This window comes from Echeneis naucrates, chromosome 17 (assembly GCF_900963305.1).
Source record: "Echeneis naucrates chromosome 17, fEcheNa1.1, whole genome shotgun sequence".
In the NCBI taxonomy this organism is placed as follows: Eukaryota; Metazoa; Chordata; class Actinopteri; order Carangiformes; family Echeneidae; genus Echeneis; species Echeneis naucrates.
In genome coordinates this window covers 19549907-19567991 of record NC_042527.1, presented here as the reverse complement: position 1 = coordinate 19567991, position 18085 = coordinate 19549907, and the positions used below count along the sequence as shown (strand labels likewise).

The 18085-nt window shown below is 40.7% G+C and overlaps 1 protein-coding gene and 1 long non-coding RNA gene across 3 annotated transcripts; one reads left to right on the top strand and one right to left on the bottom strand.

The window, feature by feature from the left end:
* Positions 1 to 874: 874 nt before the first annotated feature.
* On the top strand, positions 875 to 13004 carry LOC115057833 (ABC transporter F family member 4-like). Its single transcript, XM_029525052.1, has 14 exons — positions 875 to 1049; positions 1918 to 1973; positions 3456 to 3625; positions 3856 to 4019; positions 5291 to 5428; positions 6895 to 6985; positions 8283 to 8410; positions 8494 to 8587; positions 8972 to 9595; positions 9697 to 9859; positions 10421 to 10761; positions 11015 to 11070; positions 11166 to 11213; positions 11548 to 13004. The coding sequence occupies exons 1-13, from the start codon at positions 945 to 947 to the stop codon at positions 11205 to 11207; spliced, it is 2172 nt and encodes a 723-aa protein (XP_029380912.1). The 5' UTR covers positions 875 to 944; the 3' UTR covers positions 11208 to 11213; positions 11548 to 13004.
* Positions 10860 to 16203, bottom strand: LOC115057834 (uncharacterized). Of its 2 annotated transcripts, none has more exons than XR_003841965.1 (3): positions 15965 to 16203; positions 12486 to 12580; positions 10860 to 11580 (listed from the first exon to the last, which is right to left on the bottom strand). It is a non-coding gene; the product is annotated as an uncharacterized LOC115057834 (long non-coding RNA). The 2 variants fall into 2 exon arrangements; XR_003841964.1 differs by lacking the exon at positions 15965 to 16203 and adding an exon at positions 15846 to 15963.
* Positions 16204 to 18085: the final 1882 nt, after the last annotated feature.

Sequence of the window (18085 nt, the reverse complement as noted above, 5' to 3'; positions counted from 1 at the left end):
CTGTTCCCAGGGGTGAGACTTTCGAGGATGTTGGAGGGAATGTGTGATTGACAGAGGTTATTTAAAACACTTAAATTAGGCAGAAAGAATGGAAGGAAACTTGCTTTTGTCCCTTAGGAAGAAAGGAAAGTCTTTTCAGATTCTGTGTCCAGACAGCAGATCTGCAGGAGAGCATCCCAGACCAGCGTGAGGTCCCAGTCCAAGTTTCCAACAAATACAGGCCGTGATTTATTTGGGGGAATCCTGCCAGACATTGTTGTAACTCCTTTGGAGGAGAAACAGTTTTTACAATTAAACAATTATTTTCAATTAATTTATTTCTCCTTTAAACTGTTTTTTTTTAAATCCTTTTTTTTATATATATTCACAAAGGCGCATTTCAGCCAACAAAGAAGGAAAAAGGAGAAATATGCACTAAATTATGAAATACTAAATCAAAGTTTGAAGTTTCAGGCTTATTTTCAGAGTAATTCAATAAAATGAAGGTGGCTGCTGATCATAAAAATAACTAAGTTCATATAAATGTGATTTTTGGAGTCAAAAAATAAGCTAATATTTCAAAAGTTCAACTTTCTAGGTCAATCTTGCGAAATAACGAGTCGCAATTTTGATTTAAAACGATGTGAACTTTCATAAATTTGATTTAATGGTCCAAACGCGACATTAACACGGACTACAAACATCATATTTCTCCTCAGGTTTGTACTTATTATTTACATTATTTACATTTTAAAGAATAAATCTCTCTTCTCTTCATACATCTTGTTTTTCTAATTGCTCAGAAGACGCGGTTGCAGTCCTGCCCTCCACACACACACACACACACACAAAACTCCATTTCCCAGGATGCCTTTCGACGGGGGGCGTCGTCAGCGCACATGTGCACAGGCAGCATGAAGTGAAGTGTAAATAAGTGCTCGGTGTCGTCGGTGTGTCCGGACGCGATGGCCGCCGAACCGGACGGAGTTCTGCTGTTCCTCATCTACCGACACCTGAAGGTGAACGGATACCGGGAGGCCGCCGGAGAGCTGCACCGACACGTCTGCCAGGTGAGAAGTTTGGCCCCCCCTCATCTGCAGCTGAATCTCGTTTTCTTACGTAACAGCGTGCACGGACGATGCATCCGTGTGTGTTGGTTTGTGAGTCTTTGTGTTACAGCACCGGCTGCCAGCTCAGGCCTCCTGCAGGCACAGAACATTTTGTTACAGGCGGTTCGACCCAAATGTTGGAGAACTGCTGAGAGGAAACACCTTCTCAGATGGATGAATGTGCAGATTTTTCTCTAGAATATTTTAGTTTTTGGTGGGAAAAACACGTTTTTGTCTTAATGAGTGATGTTTTTCTTTTTTTCTGGTGTTTAATTGGTGAATAAAGCAGAACTGTCCAACAGGCGTATAAAATCAGGAAGCAGCTCGGTCTGACCTGCAAAGTGAAAGAACTTTCTGTTCCGTCTGGTTGGATAATCGAACATCTCAGCTTTCTTCAAAAAATGTCTCAACATTTTATTTCTCTCGCGCTCAGATGGACAAAAATGCTGTAAAGTAGAAACCCGAGCTGCGGTCAGTGGTCAGTCCAGACTTTCAGACTTGTGGGCTAAAAATATCACCAACAAATGTGAATTTCAGGAGGAATTCCTGAGTTTTCCTGAAATTCAAACCAACATTCAGGGGAAAAGTTGGGAGCTTTGATTTCTTCACTCACTCTCAGATTGAAGGTTTTTGTGTTGCTGCTGCAGATTAATTTCCGGTGGTATCATCAAAGTGCGTCCATTCCTTCACAGGAAATTTGTCATTTCCCTCCCATTTCCCATTTCATTTTTTTTTTTTTTTTTGGGAGGGGGGCAGGAATGTTATCCCGTCTACGTCATTTCACATGAAAACAAAAATTAATGTCCAGTGTGTCTGTGTTTGTGTTCAGGTGGACACGCCGGAGGAGAGCGCCAACCTTCAGGACATCTACACAGGATGGATGAAGTGAGTCAGCACAAAGCCGCCCAAACTGTTAAAGTCATCTTCACACAGATCGAGTCTGAAATACTTCATTTGTCTCGAAGGCAAAATCATAAAAACGAGAGGACAATAGTGGCCGACTCCTCCCTCGTTTATTGGCTCAGTGATGAGATGATCTTTGTCTCTTCTTTTGATGATCCAGTTCAGTCGACTTGCTGTTTCCTGTTTGTGACGACGGTTTTTTGAACGTCTGACGGTTTTAATCAGACTGCAGTTGGACGCTGATGAACAAGATTTGGTTTGTTTGTTGTGTTTAACAACTCAGCAGTTAACACACCACAAAGACGGAGTGTGTGTGTGTGTGTGTGTGTGTGTGCTTTCCCTCTGAATAACTGTCTGGCCCGGTGCATCCTGGGATTGGCTGCGAACTGCTGCCAGCCAGAGAAGGATTAAATGTGCAGCAGACAACCGACTGAATGAATGACATCATCTCATCAGACGTTTCAAAGGTCCCTGAAAACCTTGAAACGGATGAATCGGCATTCAAAGTCCTTTCAAATGTAAATATCGAAATAGAAATAAATATTCTGAGCCTCGGTCCATTTTCCGTGACTCAACATGTTGTGCTGCCTCCTTGAATTAGGAGCCCAGTCTGTTTTCTCTGTGAGTTATGAAACGCTGTCAGGTTAATGTCCTCCGGCTGTGAACACGTTGTCTTCTTCCTGCTGCTCTTCGTGTCATGTCAGCGTCTCCTGGCTGTTTGACGGATGATTCGCTCCCTCGTCGGTTTCTGCAGATGAAAAATCGGGTTTGTTTTCTCTTGAAGAGGCGTTTACTTATTTTTTTATTTATTTTTTAATTTTTTTGTTTATCTCCTGCACTGCGTGTCGGAGATGGTTACACCAAAATGGCCAGCGTCTTGCTGATGTTGGAAACTTCTCTTCTCACGTTCTGCTCCATGTCGACGTGACTGCTCACGTCACTCTGCAGATCTGTCAGCTGCTCCTCCGTCCTCTGGACGTCCAGTCAGCTCACTGTCATGGTGTCCAAACCGCTTTGAGCCAGCTTTTGCTCTGTGACATGGAGGGTTTTCCTCAGAAGGAAGCAGAAGATGGTGGGCTCAGAGGATGATGATAAGCATTCAGCATCACATCATCACAGCAGCTGCAGGCAGACCGGATCCATCCGTTCACGATGGATCACTGCTGTTGACCGGTCTGGTGTTTCCTCATGGAGCTGCTGCTGGATGCCTTTCGCTTTTATTCCACAAACTTCTCCGTGTGAAAGTCTCAGATGTTTCTCAGATATCCAAAGATTGCATCGGGGACTCTGGGATTTAGTTCTTTTTCCACAATTCTCACTTTTGAACATTACACATGAAAACCTCTAAATACTTTAACAGGCCTGTTAAGTGACACGTTGGCCCAGCGGCAGGACCACTCCCATAAACTCTGTTATTGGAAATAGTTCTGTGTGTGTGTGTGTGTGTGTGTGTGTGTTCTTCAGGCTGTGCTCTTTGGCCCACAATGCCAAGCAGGAAGCTGAAGACGACTCGGTGGCGGTAAAGAAGAGGAGCATCAAACTTGAAGGCGCCTCCAGCGAAGAAGACGACGCTGCAGATACTAAACTCTCCAACGCTGATGAAGAAGATGAAGTGGATACTAAACCTCCACCTGGTAAAACTTTATGTATCCGCTGTTTGTTTTTATTTGTTCCACGTCAGAGTCTTTGAGTGAATAAATATTTTTAACATATTACTGTTTTCTGAATAAAACAAAGTAAATCCAAATGTTTTGTTCATGCTTTTCTTCTACAATCTGTCGTTCTCTGCTATAATATCCAATTAGATTTTATTTTTCAGTTTTGTCATTGCACCCCTTTTGTGTTTGTTTTCCGCCTCCGTCAGGGTTCAGGTCTGATGGTCCGGACTCGTCTGGTGCAGATGCAGAGAGCGTCCCTGAGCAGCTGATGGAGGCTGCAGGTGAAGCCGAAGCAACAAATGTGGACAACGAGAGCTGTGATCCATCCGATGGAGGAGAGGAAGAGGAGGAAACAAAAACAGAGCAAGCGGTGAGCAAGAAAAGCAGGTTTGGGTGTGTTTCTGAGAAACATCTGAAATGAGGAAAGGAAAGAGAAGACGCCGATGAGAATGGCATTAAACCTTCAGCTGCTGCCACGGAAGCCAAGTCTTCAGTGTCCGTTTGAACCCGAGCTGGATCACTCCCTCTTTCCCTGATCTGGTTTGCTTTCCCACTGCTTGGTTTTGTTTCCGTCGGTGTGCTTCTGGCGTCGTCCCTTTGTCAGCAGACTGCAGCTGTTTGTCTCCGTTGCCAGGAGAGGAGATTGGCACCGTCACTGACGCACGCAGGAAATATTGACAACAATGACCAGCTGGCTGCGGTCGCGCCTGCAGCACCCATCATGCACCATCCAGGGGAAAAAAATGTGTGTTCAATAAAAACCACTAAATACGTCGTCATGACGTCACAGAGCTACCTAAAGGAAAAACAAGATAAAGTGAACAGCTGCTAGCTTCTTATTTTTTAAATCACAGAATAGAAAACTGATTCGATTATCATCCAACATGTTTACAACGTAAACGTATCATAAATATAGACCTTTAATGTCAGATTAATACAAAAATAATTCTCTTTAGTTTGTATTTTCAAAGGCGAGGTGAAATCTGGTGATAAAATGAAATAAAGTAGGAAAACACACCGTCCGAGCTTTTGGCGGTGAATCTAAAGCAGGAAAAAGGAAACTGCAGCCGTCGTGACATAACTGCTGAGCAGTCAGTGAAATAATGTGCTGATAGATGGACAGTAGCTGCAGTGTTGTTTTATGCCTCCAAAGAACACACACACACACACATTTCATTACATTATGTCCACATGTCTATCCTGTCTGATAGTTTGTTATCTTATCACAGTTGTGTGTGTGTGTGGTTGTATCACCGTTCTTTTATGTTGGTTCAGTGATGCAGTCGATAATCTTGTCTGCACAGAAACTGTGTGTGTGACAGAATGATAATCTTGTGAGACAGATTGTGTGTCTGCGTGTTTCACAGTGTTAATGACTCTGTTGTTTTGTTTCTAACCGCTGGGGCCTCTCTGCTCAGACGTTTGGCCTTCACTTGATCCATCTCCTGCTTTCTGGTCTGCTTTCCTCTAAATGTGATCATGGTTTTTTTAAATGATGGTGATGATCATCAGGTTTTGTGTTTAGCTGTGTGTTGTCGTCCCAGCAGGGCCTCACTCGGCCTCACAGAGCTGCTGGCTGGACTTGTCACCCACATTTGTTAGACTTCACGTTAAACCTCGTTGTGTGTACATGTTTTCCAGTTGACGCCTGTTGAGGTGAAGGCGGCTGTCGGGGCCGAGGCCTCCGGCTCGGAGGGAGCGGCTGACCCCCCCCTGAGCTGCTGCGGCCTGGCTGCCTGTGATCAGCCTGAGGATCGACCCGACGATGAGCCGGAGCAGGTCTGTGGCCGAAGGCTGAATCTGAAGAATGTGGTTGTGCAACTTCCTTCCTCTCATTAGCATAAAAACCTGAACCATCTTAAAGAAGTTTTTTCTGCTCTCAGGCCTGATCGCCACTTTTCACTTTAAGTGTGTTAAACTCTGACCTGCACGGTCCGTGTAGTTTCACTCAGCTCCAACAAACGCTGACTGTTAATTATTCCGTAAAAAACAGGAGTAAATTTTCAGCTCTTGGCTCGGCCCGGTTTCCTCAGCTCGCCCTCTGCACATCTGAAACTTATTTCCATTGTTTGTGCTGTTGAGCTTCCAGCACTAATCACTGCACAGCGTACTTTCTCTGCTGACTCATGAGCTTTTTGAGACGATTCAGGCTCCTCAAGTTTTGGGATTAAACCAAAAAAATGTAACAAGCGATTATTATTTTTTTTCAAGATGACCCCCCCCCACCCCCAGTGTGACAGCAGTCATACCGCTCATAATCATGTTGGAATAAACTGAATATTAAATATGATCATTTATATTATTTATCCAAGACTCTCCAACAGCAGCGACATGGCTCAGTGAATTACAGCACTGATCCATCAGACCGAAGTGTTTCGACAATTATTGAATGGCTCGGGCTTTTCTTGTTTGCTGCAGGGCAACATTTTTACTGCTCCCAGTGAAGATCATCCATCAGATGATCTGACAGAAAAACAGTGATTGATTTTAATGACCTCGACTCGTTCTCATGAAGGTGTTTACCTTTTGTCCGTTTCTGACTGAACTATCTCCACCGCTGCTGGAGGGATGGCCATGAAATTCAATGCAGATATTCATGAACGTCATCAGGTCGTATTTTAATCTGTCCAGTGTTTGGGCATCAGTATGTGAACATCCAGGCCAGAGAACAACTCGCATCAGTGTGCAGCTCTGAAAAAAAAATTATTCAAACCTCATTTCTTAACTTTCAAGATCCAGATTGTAGCATAATGGCAGAAATCCAAACGCTCGTCCTCGACAGCACATGATGTAACTGATGTTTCCACGTGTAACTGCTGGAGATGGAGCCGACAGGAAACTCAAGTTTAATTACAACTTGGATCTTTCTCTCATAGATCTGGTTTTCATCCTTATCAGGACTAAGAACATCAGACCCACCAGGTCAGATTCTCAGATCTGAGGAAGAATGAGGAGGATTAGGAAGTTCAGCACTGTTAAGACACCAGAATCTTTTTTTTTTTTTTTTTTTGATGAGCTGAAAATTATTTTGTTCGGATATTTAGTGCTTCATTATCGAGCTCATGTTCGTGTTGTTTCAATCACAATTCAACGTTTGTTATAAAAGAAACTGAATGAAATAAGAAAAAAAAAAGTCAATTTAATAAAATTAGACTTAAAAATCAAACTGAGGGAAATTAATTCCTGTGAGAAAGTCAGTGTCTGGTGTTGGAGACTGTTGTTGACCTGTTGATTCCTCCCTGCAGACGTCCAGTCGGGCCGAGCCCAACAGCTCAGAACTGACAGCCGAGGAGACCAATGAGCAGCCGGCAGAGAGCGAAGCCCCGCCCCCTGCAGGTATGAACAGCCAATAGCTGATTGATAACCAGGTTTGCTCCTCACCTGTTATGTATGGCATCTTTTCTGTCTCTTTCTCACTGAGCTGCGAAGAATCACAAGCTGTTGTGAAGGAGCCGCTCAGACGGCTGACAGATCCGAAGCTCAAAGGTTTTTTAGTCGGTCGCTACACATGCAGCTTATTAACAACATATTATTCATTGTTAGCTTTCTAAAATGTCCCCAAAAAAAGGAAAAATCCAACGATTAGTTTTAAAGATGCTCAAAAGTATCCAATGCTCCTCAAGTGTTTGACTGAAACTGACAGAAATGATTCATGGCTTTGTTGCAGCTCCAAAATGTTGCTGTTGTTATCGTCCGTTGTTTGACGTTGTAACATCATATCAGAGAAAAAGTTTTAGTGTAAGATCATGGATTTTATATCGAAGGTGCTGTTAGAAAGTTTTCCCCTTAAATGTGAGGGGGAAAGAATGTAAAACTACTCATAATAATAACGTCCCCTTAAATCTGCGTCTGCAGGCTGTTCACGTTTCAATGGAACAACTTTATTCAGAAAATTAGTCTCATGGGAACTTGTTTTTTTATTTTTTATTTTTTTGTAAAGTTAATGAAATGACCCCAGATGTCAGAGAATCATTCACAAATCTTTTCAGCTTCGGCGCTGCCTTTAATTTCACGCTGGAGATATTAATAAAAATGTATTTCCATTTTATTTCGGAGGAGAAAGGAGCTGAGGTGCATTTCCTCCTTGTTGGCAGGATTTTGTATGTAGCTGCTTGACGAGACAGAATTCTTGGATCCTTTTCTTTTTGCAGAAAGAGGGAAGAAAACAAGCAACGTTTAAAGCTGAGGATTTTACCTTGAGGCACTTGGACTTGGCGCCAGAACTTGTAAATGTTTTTGAGGGATTGCTGCCAAAGCCCAGAGAAACGGGTCTGCCAGCTCCTCTCTGAGGAGTTTTCCACAACGTCAGTCACTTGTTAACTTCTCAAAGGGGTTTGTTAAACTTGTCGGAGCTCGTTAGGCAAAGTGGAGCGACGACTGGTCTGAAAATCACCCCATTTACTCATTAAAATTTAGATTTTAAATAGTTGCAGAAGCTGAAGATGAAGTAACGTTTGACAAACTGCTGCTCTGAAATAAACGCTGGGATCACTGAATAATTTCACTTTTTGCTGCCATGTTAAGTTTGAAGTGATTTTGTTGTAATAATTTTGCTATAATAATTTAGTTTGTCCTCATTATGTTTCCTCAGTCTGGTCAGTGCGTGTTAAAGTCAGATTGTCATGTTTGGTAGACACTGATGTCCAGATGCCTAAACATGAGACTGAGGACTGTCCACAAGAGAAGGAAGATGATGAGGAAGAGGAAGAGCATCAGCAGGACGAGGACGAGGAGGAGGAGGAGGAGAAGACGATGAATAAGGTACCCAAAATGTGGTTGAGACTAATCTGACAGAAATGACGATAAGAATCTAAAAGTGAACACAAAGACATTCTGTGTTTTAGGACAGCGACATCACGTCTTCCCTGACGCCTGAAAAGCCGACGGAGACATCAGATGACCAAAGTGACGCCGCTGATCCTCTCTCCACTGACACCGGTAACATACAACCTGATCTTTTTACCACGTTTACCAAATCCACGCTTTTGTGTCTGTGTAAATGTAAATATTAATGAGGGGACACTCTAATTTTTTTATCTTTCCTCACTAGATTTCTTGTCTGAAAAATTAAATTGATGTGTCTTAGTTAAGGAGGAAATAGTTTTCAACAATAATTCAACAGTCTGAAATTGATTTAAACTTGAACTACTTGTACTCTGAGCAGCTCCTCTTGTTTAATTTCATTTTTACCTTTGGCTGCTTTTGCAAAATTTTCTATATATTTTCTATTTGTCTTGTAAGTAATGAAACAATTCATTTCCTGCCAATAAAAGTGTGTTCCCAAAAGCCACCAAAAAGAAAAATATCCTCCATCTGTTGTAGCAAAGGTGACGGTGACGGCGGCTGCAGAACAAACAGACCTGGACGACTCCATCACCCTCAACATTCAGGTTGATGGTGGAGAAGCAGCTGAGGGAGAAACCGACCATCCGCCCTCCGTGGAGGACGATGTGACGACACCCAAGAAAAAGAAGAAGAAGAAGAGCAAGAAGGAGTCAGAGGCAGCGACCGAGGAAACGCCCACCACTGACACATCCACCCTGGATACACTCAGCGACACTCCTCTGATCTCCAAGTCTGCCAAAAAGAAGAAGAGAGACAAAAACAGAGAGGAGGAGGAAGAGGAGGCGACGGTGTCTCAGGAAACTCCATTAGAGAAGAAGGCCAAGAAAAGGAAAAGAGAGCGAGACCAAGTGGATCATAAAGAAGAGGACATTCCTGTCTGTCCTTCAAAAAACAAAATTAAAAAGAAGAAGAGGAAGGTTAAGGATGTGGAAGAGGAGGAGGCAGGAGGAGAGGTGGAGGTGGAGGTGAGTCCGACAGAGACGGAGAAAAAGAAGAAGAAAAAGAGGAAGAAGGAAGGGGAGCAGGAGAAAGAGGTGGTGCAGTCTGAGGAAACACCAGCAGGGGGCAGCAACGTCACAGACAGCAAACCGTATTCAACAGGTAAAAGAATCAGTAACTTTTTCTTCTTCTGTCCCCAAACCGCAAACATTTAAAGCTTCATCATCAGTGACAGCTTAATGATTATAAGTCATCCTCTGCAGATGGAAACTCCTCTCTGCTCTCCTCGGCCAAGAAGAAGCATCGTCTCAGGAGGAAACTCAGCCTGAAGAAGAGACTGAGGCTCCACAAGAAGGAGGAGATGATGAGGAAGAGGAGGAGCAGCAGCTCCCCTGCAGGAAAGGCCGAGATCACGGGCAGAAAGAAGTCAGTGGGTTTCATTTCACCGGTGCTTTACTGTGATTCATGATCCGTTAAAGATTCCAACATCAGAAGAATCGTTCAAAAACAGTTTCCCAATGAGCGAGCGGCCGGACGTGTCATTTAAAAATGTCTCATGAGGAAATTGGCTCAGTTTATTTTACAGTATATCACCCAGCTTTGGTTTTCTTGATAAAATTACATTTGAATTATTTTACTTCATACAAATCTCAGGAAATATTCATTTCTGACAAACTGAATGCGTTTATATTCTGCCCCTAAAGGTTCAACGAACTGAACTGACCAAATTATAGAAACCTTCCAAAGTGCTGATTTGGAAATAAATTAGAGACCTCATAAATTATCTTTCAATTAAAACAAGCCTGGAGGGAAGAAGAGCAGAAACTCCAGCTCTGCCCTTCAGCCTCATTTCTGCAGGATGAGCGATTACAAATAAACCCTCAGTATGTTTCACATTCATGAAACCTGAATGTCCATTTTGCAGTTTTTGTTGTTTTGTTTTGTTGACGTTGTTTTTGTTGACGTTCTCATGTTCACATTTTTCAGAGAAAAGCGAAACCAAACGACGGAGGAGAAGAAGCCTCGGCTGAAACGCGCCAAAAGAGCCAGACCTGATGCTGCCCAGGATGACGACACACCAAAGAAGAGGAACATCGAACATGAGGAGAATTCCTCAAAGGAAAACCAGCCGCCAAAAACAAAACCAAAGAAGAAGAAGAAGAGGAGGCTGGAGGAAGATGAAAGCAGTGCAGTGAGCGACCGGACTGAAGTGGTCTCATCTTCGAGTGAAGGAAAGAAGAAGAAGAGGAGGAGGGAGGAAGAATGTGAGACACCGGCGGACTTAACTCCGGTCACTGTGAACAAAGAGACGGCTGCAAAGAAAAAGAGTAAGAAACTTTCTGATTTATTTTTAATAACAAAGATCATTTTCATTGTTAGCCATTAACTTTTGCAGTAAAATTGTGAAAAATCCTCCAAAGCAGCAGTAAAGCAGCTTTTATGTTTTAGTGATTATTCAACATATGGAACAAAATGAACTAATCTCAGATCACGTCTGTCATTCCATCATTATTTTTTTCTGTAAACTCATTACGTGTCTCCTTTCTAAATTTATTCATGTGCTCTGTCGACTGTTTGCAGAGAAGAACAGCCTGAAGGAGACCAGACCTGCTCCAGATGTTACAGCTGCTTCTACGGTGCGTTCAGACACGACTACTTAGTTTTAAGTTTGATTGGTTTTATTCGTTTTTATCCACTCGGTATCACATGCTGGTTTTCCTGATATTTCCAGAAGAAGAAGAAGAAATCTTCCAAAAAGATCATCGCTGAATAAATATGGGTAAGTTGCTGCTGAATACAGTTAGCTTAGCATGAAGACTGGAACAAACTGAAACAAGCACAGAAAGTTTTCACTGATTAATTGTGTTTGTAGCTAAACTGGTGCGTTCGTGTTTGGATTAATTCAAACGGTCCGTGTGGCTCGTTGCTGCAGTGTTAATGAAGTTTAGCTCTTCAGAAGATGCTTTATAATGAGAACACAAACTGAATCAAAGAAGAAGTTAATACAGCTAAACTTAGAAAATACAAAGTTTCTGCCACCATTTGACTGCGTCCCGCTCTGTTTCTCTGCGGTGAAAACTCTTCTGCTGTTACTCTCTCTCTCCTCTGATCAGACGGCAGCAGAAGGACGGCGACTTCTCCTGGACCTGAAAGACAATCTGCATGATGTTGGTGCCTTTGCCCCCGATTCTTCAGTCTGAGATGAAAGCATTCATGTCCTCTCAGAAACAAAGAGCTACTTCAGTGTTTTCAGCCACATTTCACGTTCATTGAGTCGTGAACTGGAAACACCTTCAGTTTGCGCACGTTTACAACTTAACTCCTTCAGCAGACGAATCTTTAATTATACAGCCTTTTTTTCGTGGCAGACCTGCTTGCAAGTAAAAAATTTGAATAAAAACTGAAACAAAGCGTCAACATCAGAAATGTGTTTAATTAAAAACTTTTTGTAGCAGCATTTTAAGTACAACCCCCAATTAAATTAGCAAGCCTTTTATTTTTTGGATGAGAATAATGGAACAGTAGTTTTTTCTTATCTAACAAAAGGAGAGCTGTAAAAGGATTTGGTCTTTATACAAAAGCCATTTTCAAAAAGGTTTATATTAGATCTGAATCTGGAACTGCGGGACTTCAACTAATCAGTGCCTTTTTTTTTGATAAATGATGAATAATTTGGTCTGTTGAACTAAATTTGTGAGAAAAACATCTTCAAACATAAAGATGTTCAGTGAGATATGACAGAAACACATCAAACCCTCACCTGTCTAAAAGGAGTGAAGATTTGGAGATCGTGTCTGGCGAATCTTTTTAAGAATCAACTGATGAGCAAGGGAAACTTTATCCATTCAGCTCCAAAAAAATAAATAAATAAAAAAAAAAGGGGGGGGGGGGGGGGGTGTCTGAGCAGGAATTTGATGCGAACACACTTCGATCTGTATCACACCAAGAGGTTAATGAGATTTCCCCAAAAAAGCAGCTCTGCCTCGGACCAACATTTGTATAATTAAAGTCGAGTCTGCACCAAATCAGAAGTGACAGAAGACGTTCTTACCTCGTTACTGGTGGACTTCTTCTTCTGCCATGTTACGTTATCACTAGCTGACCTGCTGCTGGTTCGATGGTTTGAAACAAGCTTTGGAGATTAAACTGCGAAAAAAGTCACAAAAGGTCACATTAAACCAACAACTCCTTAATTGTGTAGTTGATCTTGAGAGTTTGTTTCTCTGTTCTGAACTTTATGGTAGTTTTGTTCTCACTAACTTTGTGTCTTTACTTCTTTTTCCCCCTCTGAGTTATTAAGCTGTGAATCTATTTTTTCGGGAAATGGTTTTGTTTACAGGGTCACTGTTGTTTACACTATTTTCCTCGTCAGCCTATGAATTATTAGCTATGCACCTGATTCACTGCTCTTATTAGAGGGGTAATAGTTGTAGCTTCATTTCTAGGATGTGTGTTTTCTGTTCTTGAGAAACAACATGTCTATCTCTGTAAGACACACAAGAAAATAAATGAATCTAACAGCTATAAATGTGTTCCTTCACTGTCGGTCATGTTAACTGAGTTGGAACTAAACTTCTACACACAACAAAATAAAATAAACATCAAAAAAGTCTTTGTTAGTGCTAATTTCATGTCTCTACACTAAACATGAACAAAAATCACCTTACAGACAAAAAGAAGAACAACTTCTGATTACAGTGATTTTTTTACAGAATAAAAGCACCCACAAGGACAAAGTCTAATACAACACATGACGGATGCAGTCATGGTAACAGCAGACACGATGTTCTTGGCTGCGATTCTATATAATTACAGAGCTGATGGAGCGGCAGCGGTTACAGGGAGTCATATGCCAAGTTCACGTAAAAGCTTCACACCTACATGAAAATAAAACCAACAGCTGGTCACAAACAAAATGTAAGCGGAGTGAAAGCTAACTTTTTCTGAAAAACTTCACTCTCATTCACCTGATGCTGACTCCACGGAGCAACATAAAACACATTTCACTTTGTCTGGATGTTTTTAGACCACAGGATAAGTGGAATAATTGACAGAAAGCAGCAGATTACACAAAAGGAAAATGACCATCAGAATTAAGATGTAATCATTTTAAGTGCTCTGGACAGTTCATGAAAGTTAGAAGGTCTTTAAACCTAAACACACATTTAAACTGTCTTATCCAACACAGACTGTTGGATCCAGAATCACTGCAAGATGCACAATCCTCATATCATCAACAAAACAATTTCTTTCTTTTTCCGTGCCATTTCAACTTTTGTGCGACTTAAATTCTGTCCTGCACATTTCAGAGACTTAACAGAGCAAATCTCCTCTTCGGCATCATTCAAAACATCCCTGAATAAATTGACATTTCCATTTAAGGGATGAAAAAAAGAAAAATGGAGCAAACAAGAACACCAACACAAAACCTCCCACAATAATCTATCAAACCTCAGCTTTAGGCCTCAATTAATCACAAGCATGTCAACAAAACAAAACACTTCTGAACAATATTCAGAAAATTACACAACAGAAAATATAGCTTTGCACAGTTGTAGCTTACGCTGATAATTTCCTTTTTTCAAATCCATTCATTCAAATTCTTTTACTTGTCCCAGGTTGGAAATCGCAAATGGAACAATATTGTTTTTGTCAGGGTTAGGGTTAGGGTTACGAAGATTGATATTTCAGGGGAGGGAAGGATATTTCTGCTATTCTGTTTTACAACACTGAAGACAACAATTTATGATTTCTTACCTGATTTCATCTGCCAAATTTTCTGTTTTTTTTGTTGTTTTGTTATTAACTCCATAATAAGTTAGAAATAAAGCTTTCATCATCACTTCCCAAACAAAGTGAGATGCAAATATTCACACCTGTCAAATTGGAATAACTTTTTAAATCAAAAATTGTAATGACTTAAAATGATTAATGAATTAACCTATCAGCAAACCAATCAAATTACCAATCTAAATATTGAACTAAACTAATTATAAAAAGGCGTGTGTCAATCACCGGGGCTGACTCTGTTTCTCACTTTTGCAGAAAGACGGATTGCAGCTTTTATTTCTGTTGCTACAACAAACTGAACTGGGAGGTAAAGGGATTGAGAGTTTCAAATGTTTTTCCCCAAACTTCCCAGCTATGAATCTGCAAGACCGAATTTGAAACAGGCGTGTGCTGCAAATGCAACTCTTGTTTAGGGAGGCAAGATTAATTTTCTGTGAAAACCCAACTTATCTCTTCCCATCCCGCTATTTTTTCACCTCTCTGTGACTTCAAATATTAATGTTCAATGATGTGAATGGAAACAGATGATTTGCCGAAATAAACAACTCCAAACAATGAATTTATTTTTGTTTCCCCACCACACAGACATGATAACGAGCTGCTGTTTGGTCTGAGATAAAACTTATATAACTAATTTTACAGCCGCCACGCTCACTTTTAGAAGTTCCAGTCTCAAACAAAGAATAGAGATGGAATGAATGTCTTCCTGGGGACAAAAAAAATTCTGGTCACATTCAGATAACAACACACGATGCCGTCACTCAAGTTGCTCCAAATTGTGATTTATTGGATGCAATTAGTTTTGAGCTGTTTGAAAACACCACATCATTTTGGAGAAGTGTTCGCATCAGCCTGACTACGCCAAGCTCCATTCAAGTGTAATTCTATGTGATCTAACATTAATTTCTGTCACAGAGACAAAGAAACACAGATGAGTTTGAGTGGACAAAACCACTAATGTGTAATTACAGTGAGGAGAAAAAAAAAAGCTGACTGATTAGACTGCACTGTAAAAACTAAAATCGTAACAAAATGGTCAAATGACGGGCAAACGAACACTGGCAAAATAAAGTATAATATCATAATTCATAATTCAATTAAAATGTAAAAACAACACATTTACAGAAATTTCATTACTATTTCTACGTAGAAAAAATTTTATTTTCCTGATTTTTCTAACTTGTCATGATCATACACATTCAATGAAGTGAGTTCATGCACATTTCTGCAGAGAAAAAACTAAAAATATTAGAAATGCCTGCCTGTCCATGCAGTTAATTGTGTGTCCCACCATGTGGTGACACACACAGTCAAACAGTGACTGTTATCTACACTACACAAATCAATGTTCACATCAAACCTGCCGGTTTATATCATGTAAATGTGTGTGTTTGGAGGAGGGCCTTAACCTGACTGATCTGCATACATCATAAACGGTAGATACGTTTAAGGAGCTCAACCTAAACTTGGATTCATTAATTCACAGTGTGTTGTTTGGTATTAATTCATAAAACAACAGAAAGAGGCCGAATTGTCTGTCAGTCTATCTGAACAGGTAAAGTCGTCTTTTCTTCATTAGTGACTCACAACCTGCTGCACATTTAAGCTTCATTTCACTCACTGAGCTTTAATGAGGTCTCTCTCTTGTTCACTTCGTCTTCAGAGCAACAAACAGAGCCGTCCTGCCCGTTAGAAACATCACAGCACGGTCCTTCGGACACTTCACCATTTTGTTCTCACCTCCGGGTCGTTGGAGCTTCAAACCGTCTGACGACATCGACGTTTTCCAGCGGCAGCTAACACGAAGCTAACGTGGCTAACGCGCTAGCTTTTCATTTTATTTTTTCTTTGTCACGAATGGTAATGAAGCAATGTGAACACGCACGGACAGCTGACGGATAAAAACAAATAAATAATCGTCTTTAGCTGTCGGCGGTGATCTTAATTGACCCGATTAACCGACCTGTCTCAAATTATTCGTCCAGTTTTCGTCTTGACTGACTAACGGCTTCCGGTTACGCCCCTTCTGGCTTCCCGCCTCTCCCATTGGCCCGATGAGCCGGTAACAACCAATAAAAATTAAGAAAGTCCTGATGACGCGCCCTGGGTCAGGTTGTGAAGTAATCAGGTTTGTATGCACAGTAAGCAAAGTTTTAATGTTTTAACAGGTTTTTTCTTTATCAGTCCATTTTTATGTTTACTGTCATTTTACATAACTTAGAATGTAATTTAAAATACTGTACACATAATATAATAATTAGCATTTTAAAGCATTTGAAATAAATGAAAATAATCATTATTTGCTCATTTCTGTAAAATAAAAGTCTTACTGCTAATTCATAGAGAGTTTCTTTAATTTTACAAACCTTAAATCAGTGCCAAATTAGGAGACCAATGAATTTCTGATCAGTGTCAGTATGTCATGGGAGCATAAAAACACTTTTAGAGAGAAGGGCTCCTTCTGTAAGGATGTCCAGGTGGAGAAAATATCTCATCTACTTTTTATCGCTGCTTTTACCCAAAGAAACTACCACCCAACAAAAGGGATGAATATGTTGTGTGGGTGGTTAAGTTACAATCTGAACACTTCACAGATATTATGAATATTCATTATACACCATTTCACCAAAAGCTTCCTCTACGCAAAACTACATAATGTGCACTTGAATGCATTAAATAAATGTATGGTGAAATATATAAAAGTGGTCAGTAAGGTGAGAAGTTCATCCACACAGGAGTGACGCATTTCAGAGGCAGCAAAAAAAGAAGAAGAAGCATTTGTGAAACTCTTATCCTGTTTGTGTATTAATCGCTAACAGGAAAACATTCTCGACCATCAGTTTGTGGAGAAACAACAGAGAGCAACATGAGTTTCCATTTAATCTAACACAACCCTGAAGATAACTGATGTTAACAATGAGCCCTTCTTCAAGAACCTAAGAACTTATTTTGGTGAGCAAACATTTTGCCTTTTTATTAATTTACTGTTGCCAAGATAGTGAAAAAATAAAACCTTCAGAGTTTAGGAAAGGCTCATTTTATTCTGTTTACTCAGTGTACTGCTGGGGTTGTTTTACTTTTAATTAAGGAAAAAAAGAATAAACAATAATCAACAAAATAAGTAATGAGTTCAAACTTTTGTAACCTCTCCCATCCCTCACCTCCTGATCCAACATGGTTGAAGACTGGATGTTCTGATTGTATTCAATCTGTATATTTTGTTCAAAGACATAAAATTTCAGAAGATAATGTGATAGTTTCTTTTCAGAATTTAATATCCAGTGTTTTAGTTGAATCAAAGTCTAATGTTTAACTAGCTTTAGCTTCACTGATCCTGAACTACTTCTGTAAATCCTGGATATTCTGGCAGACTTCTTTAATCTGCTGATAACACAGACAACATCATGTCCTGATCACAGACCAATAAAGAGATCTGAACTCACACCTGTGAGACTCACAAGTTTACTCACCACCATGGTGATGAATAAATCCTCACCTTTCTGAAGCTGAGGTCAAGCATGCGCTTAAAGAATACTCTAATTCCCACACTGATGATCAACTCACGAGGTGCACAGATGTTCAGAGATGTTGTTGTAGTTTTTATTGCTGCTGAAGGTGAACAACATATTCAACTCATCTACAAACCAAACATGTTGGATTCTGCTGGAGTGAAACGGAGCATAAACGTCATCAGAGCTGTAATAAGAGGCAGTAATTAAAGCTCATTTCACGCTGCTGCAGTTTGTGATGCCGCACACTCACAGCGATTTGTCAAAATTAGTTGGGATGCTCAGACTCACATCACATCTGTCAATTAACACGCAACCTTTCGGACCACTGATCTGCAACACTGACGCTGAT

Bases quoted from the DNA above. Each gene is read 5' to 3' on its own strand.
- LOC115057833 (XM_029525052.1), top strand. From the start codon at position 945: ATGGCCGCCGAACCGGACGGAGTTCTGCTGTTCCTCATCTACCGACAC. The intron at 8,588-8,971 runs GTAACATACAAC...CATCTGTTGTAG, and splicing joins TCCTCTCTCCACTGACACCG to CAAAGGTGACGGTGACGGCG. The intron at 9,860-10,420 runs GTCAGTGGGTTT...CACATTTTTCAG, and splicing joins GAGATCACGGGCAGAAAGAA to AGAAAAGCGAAACCAAACGA.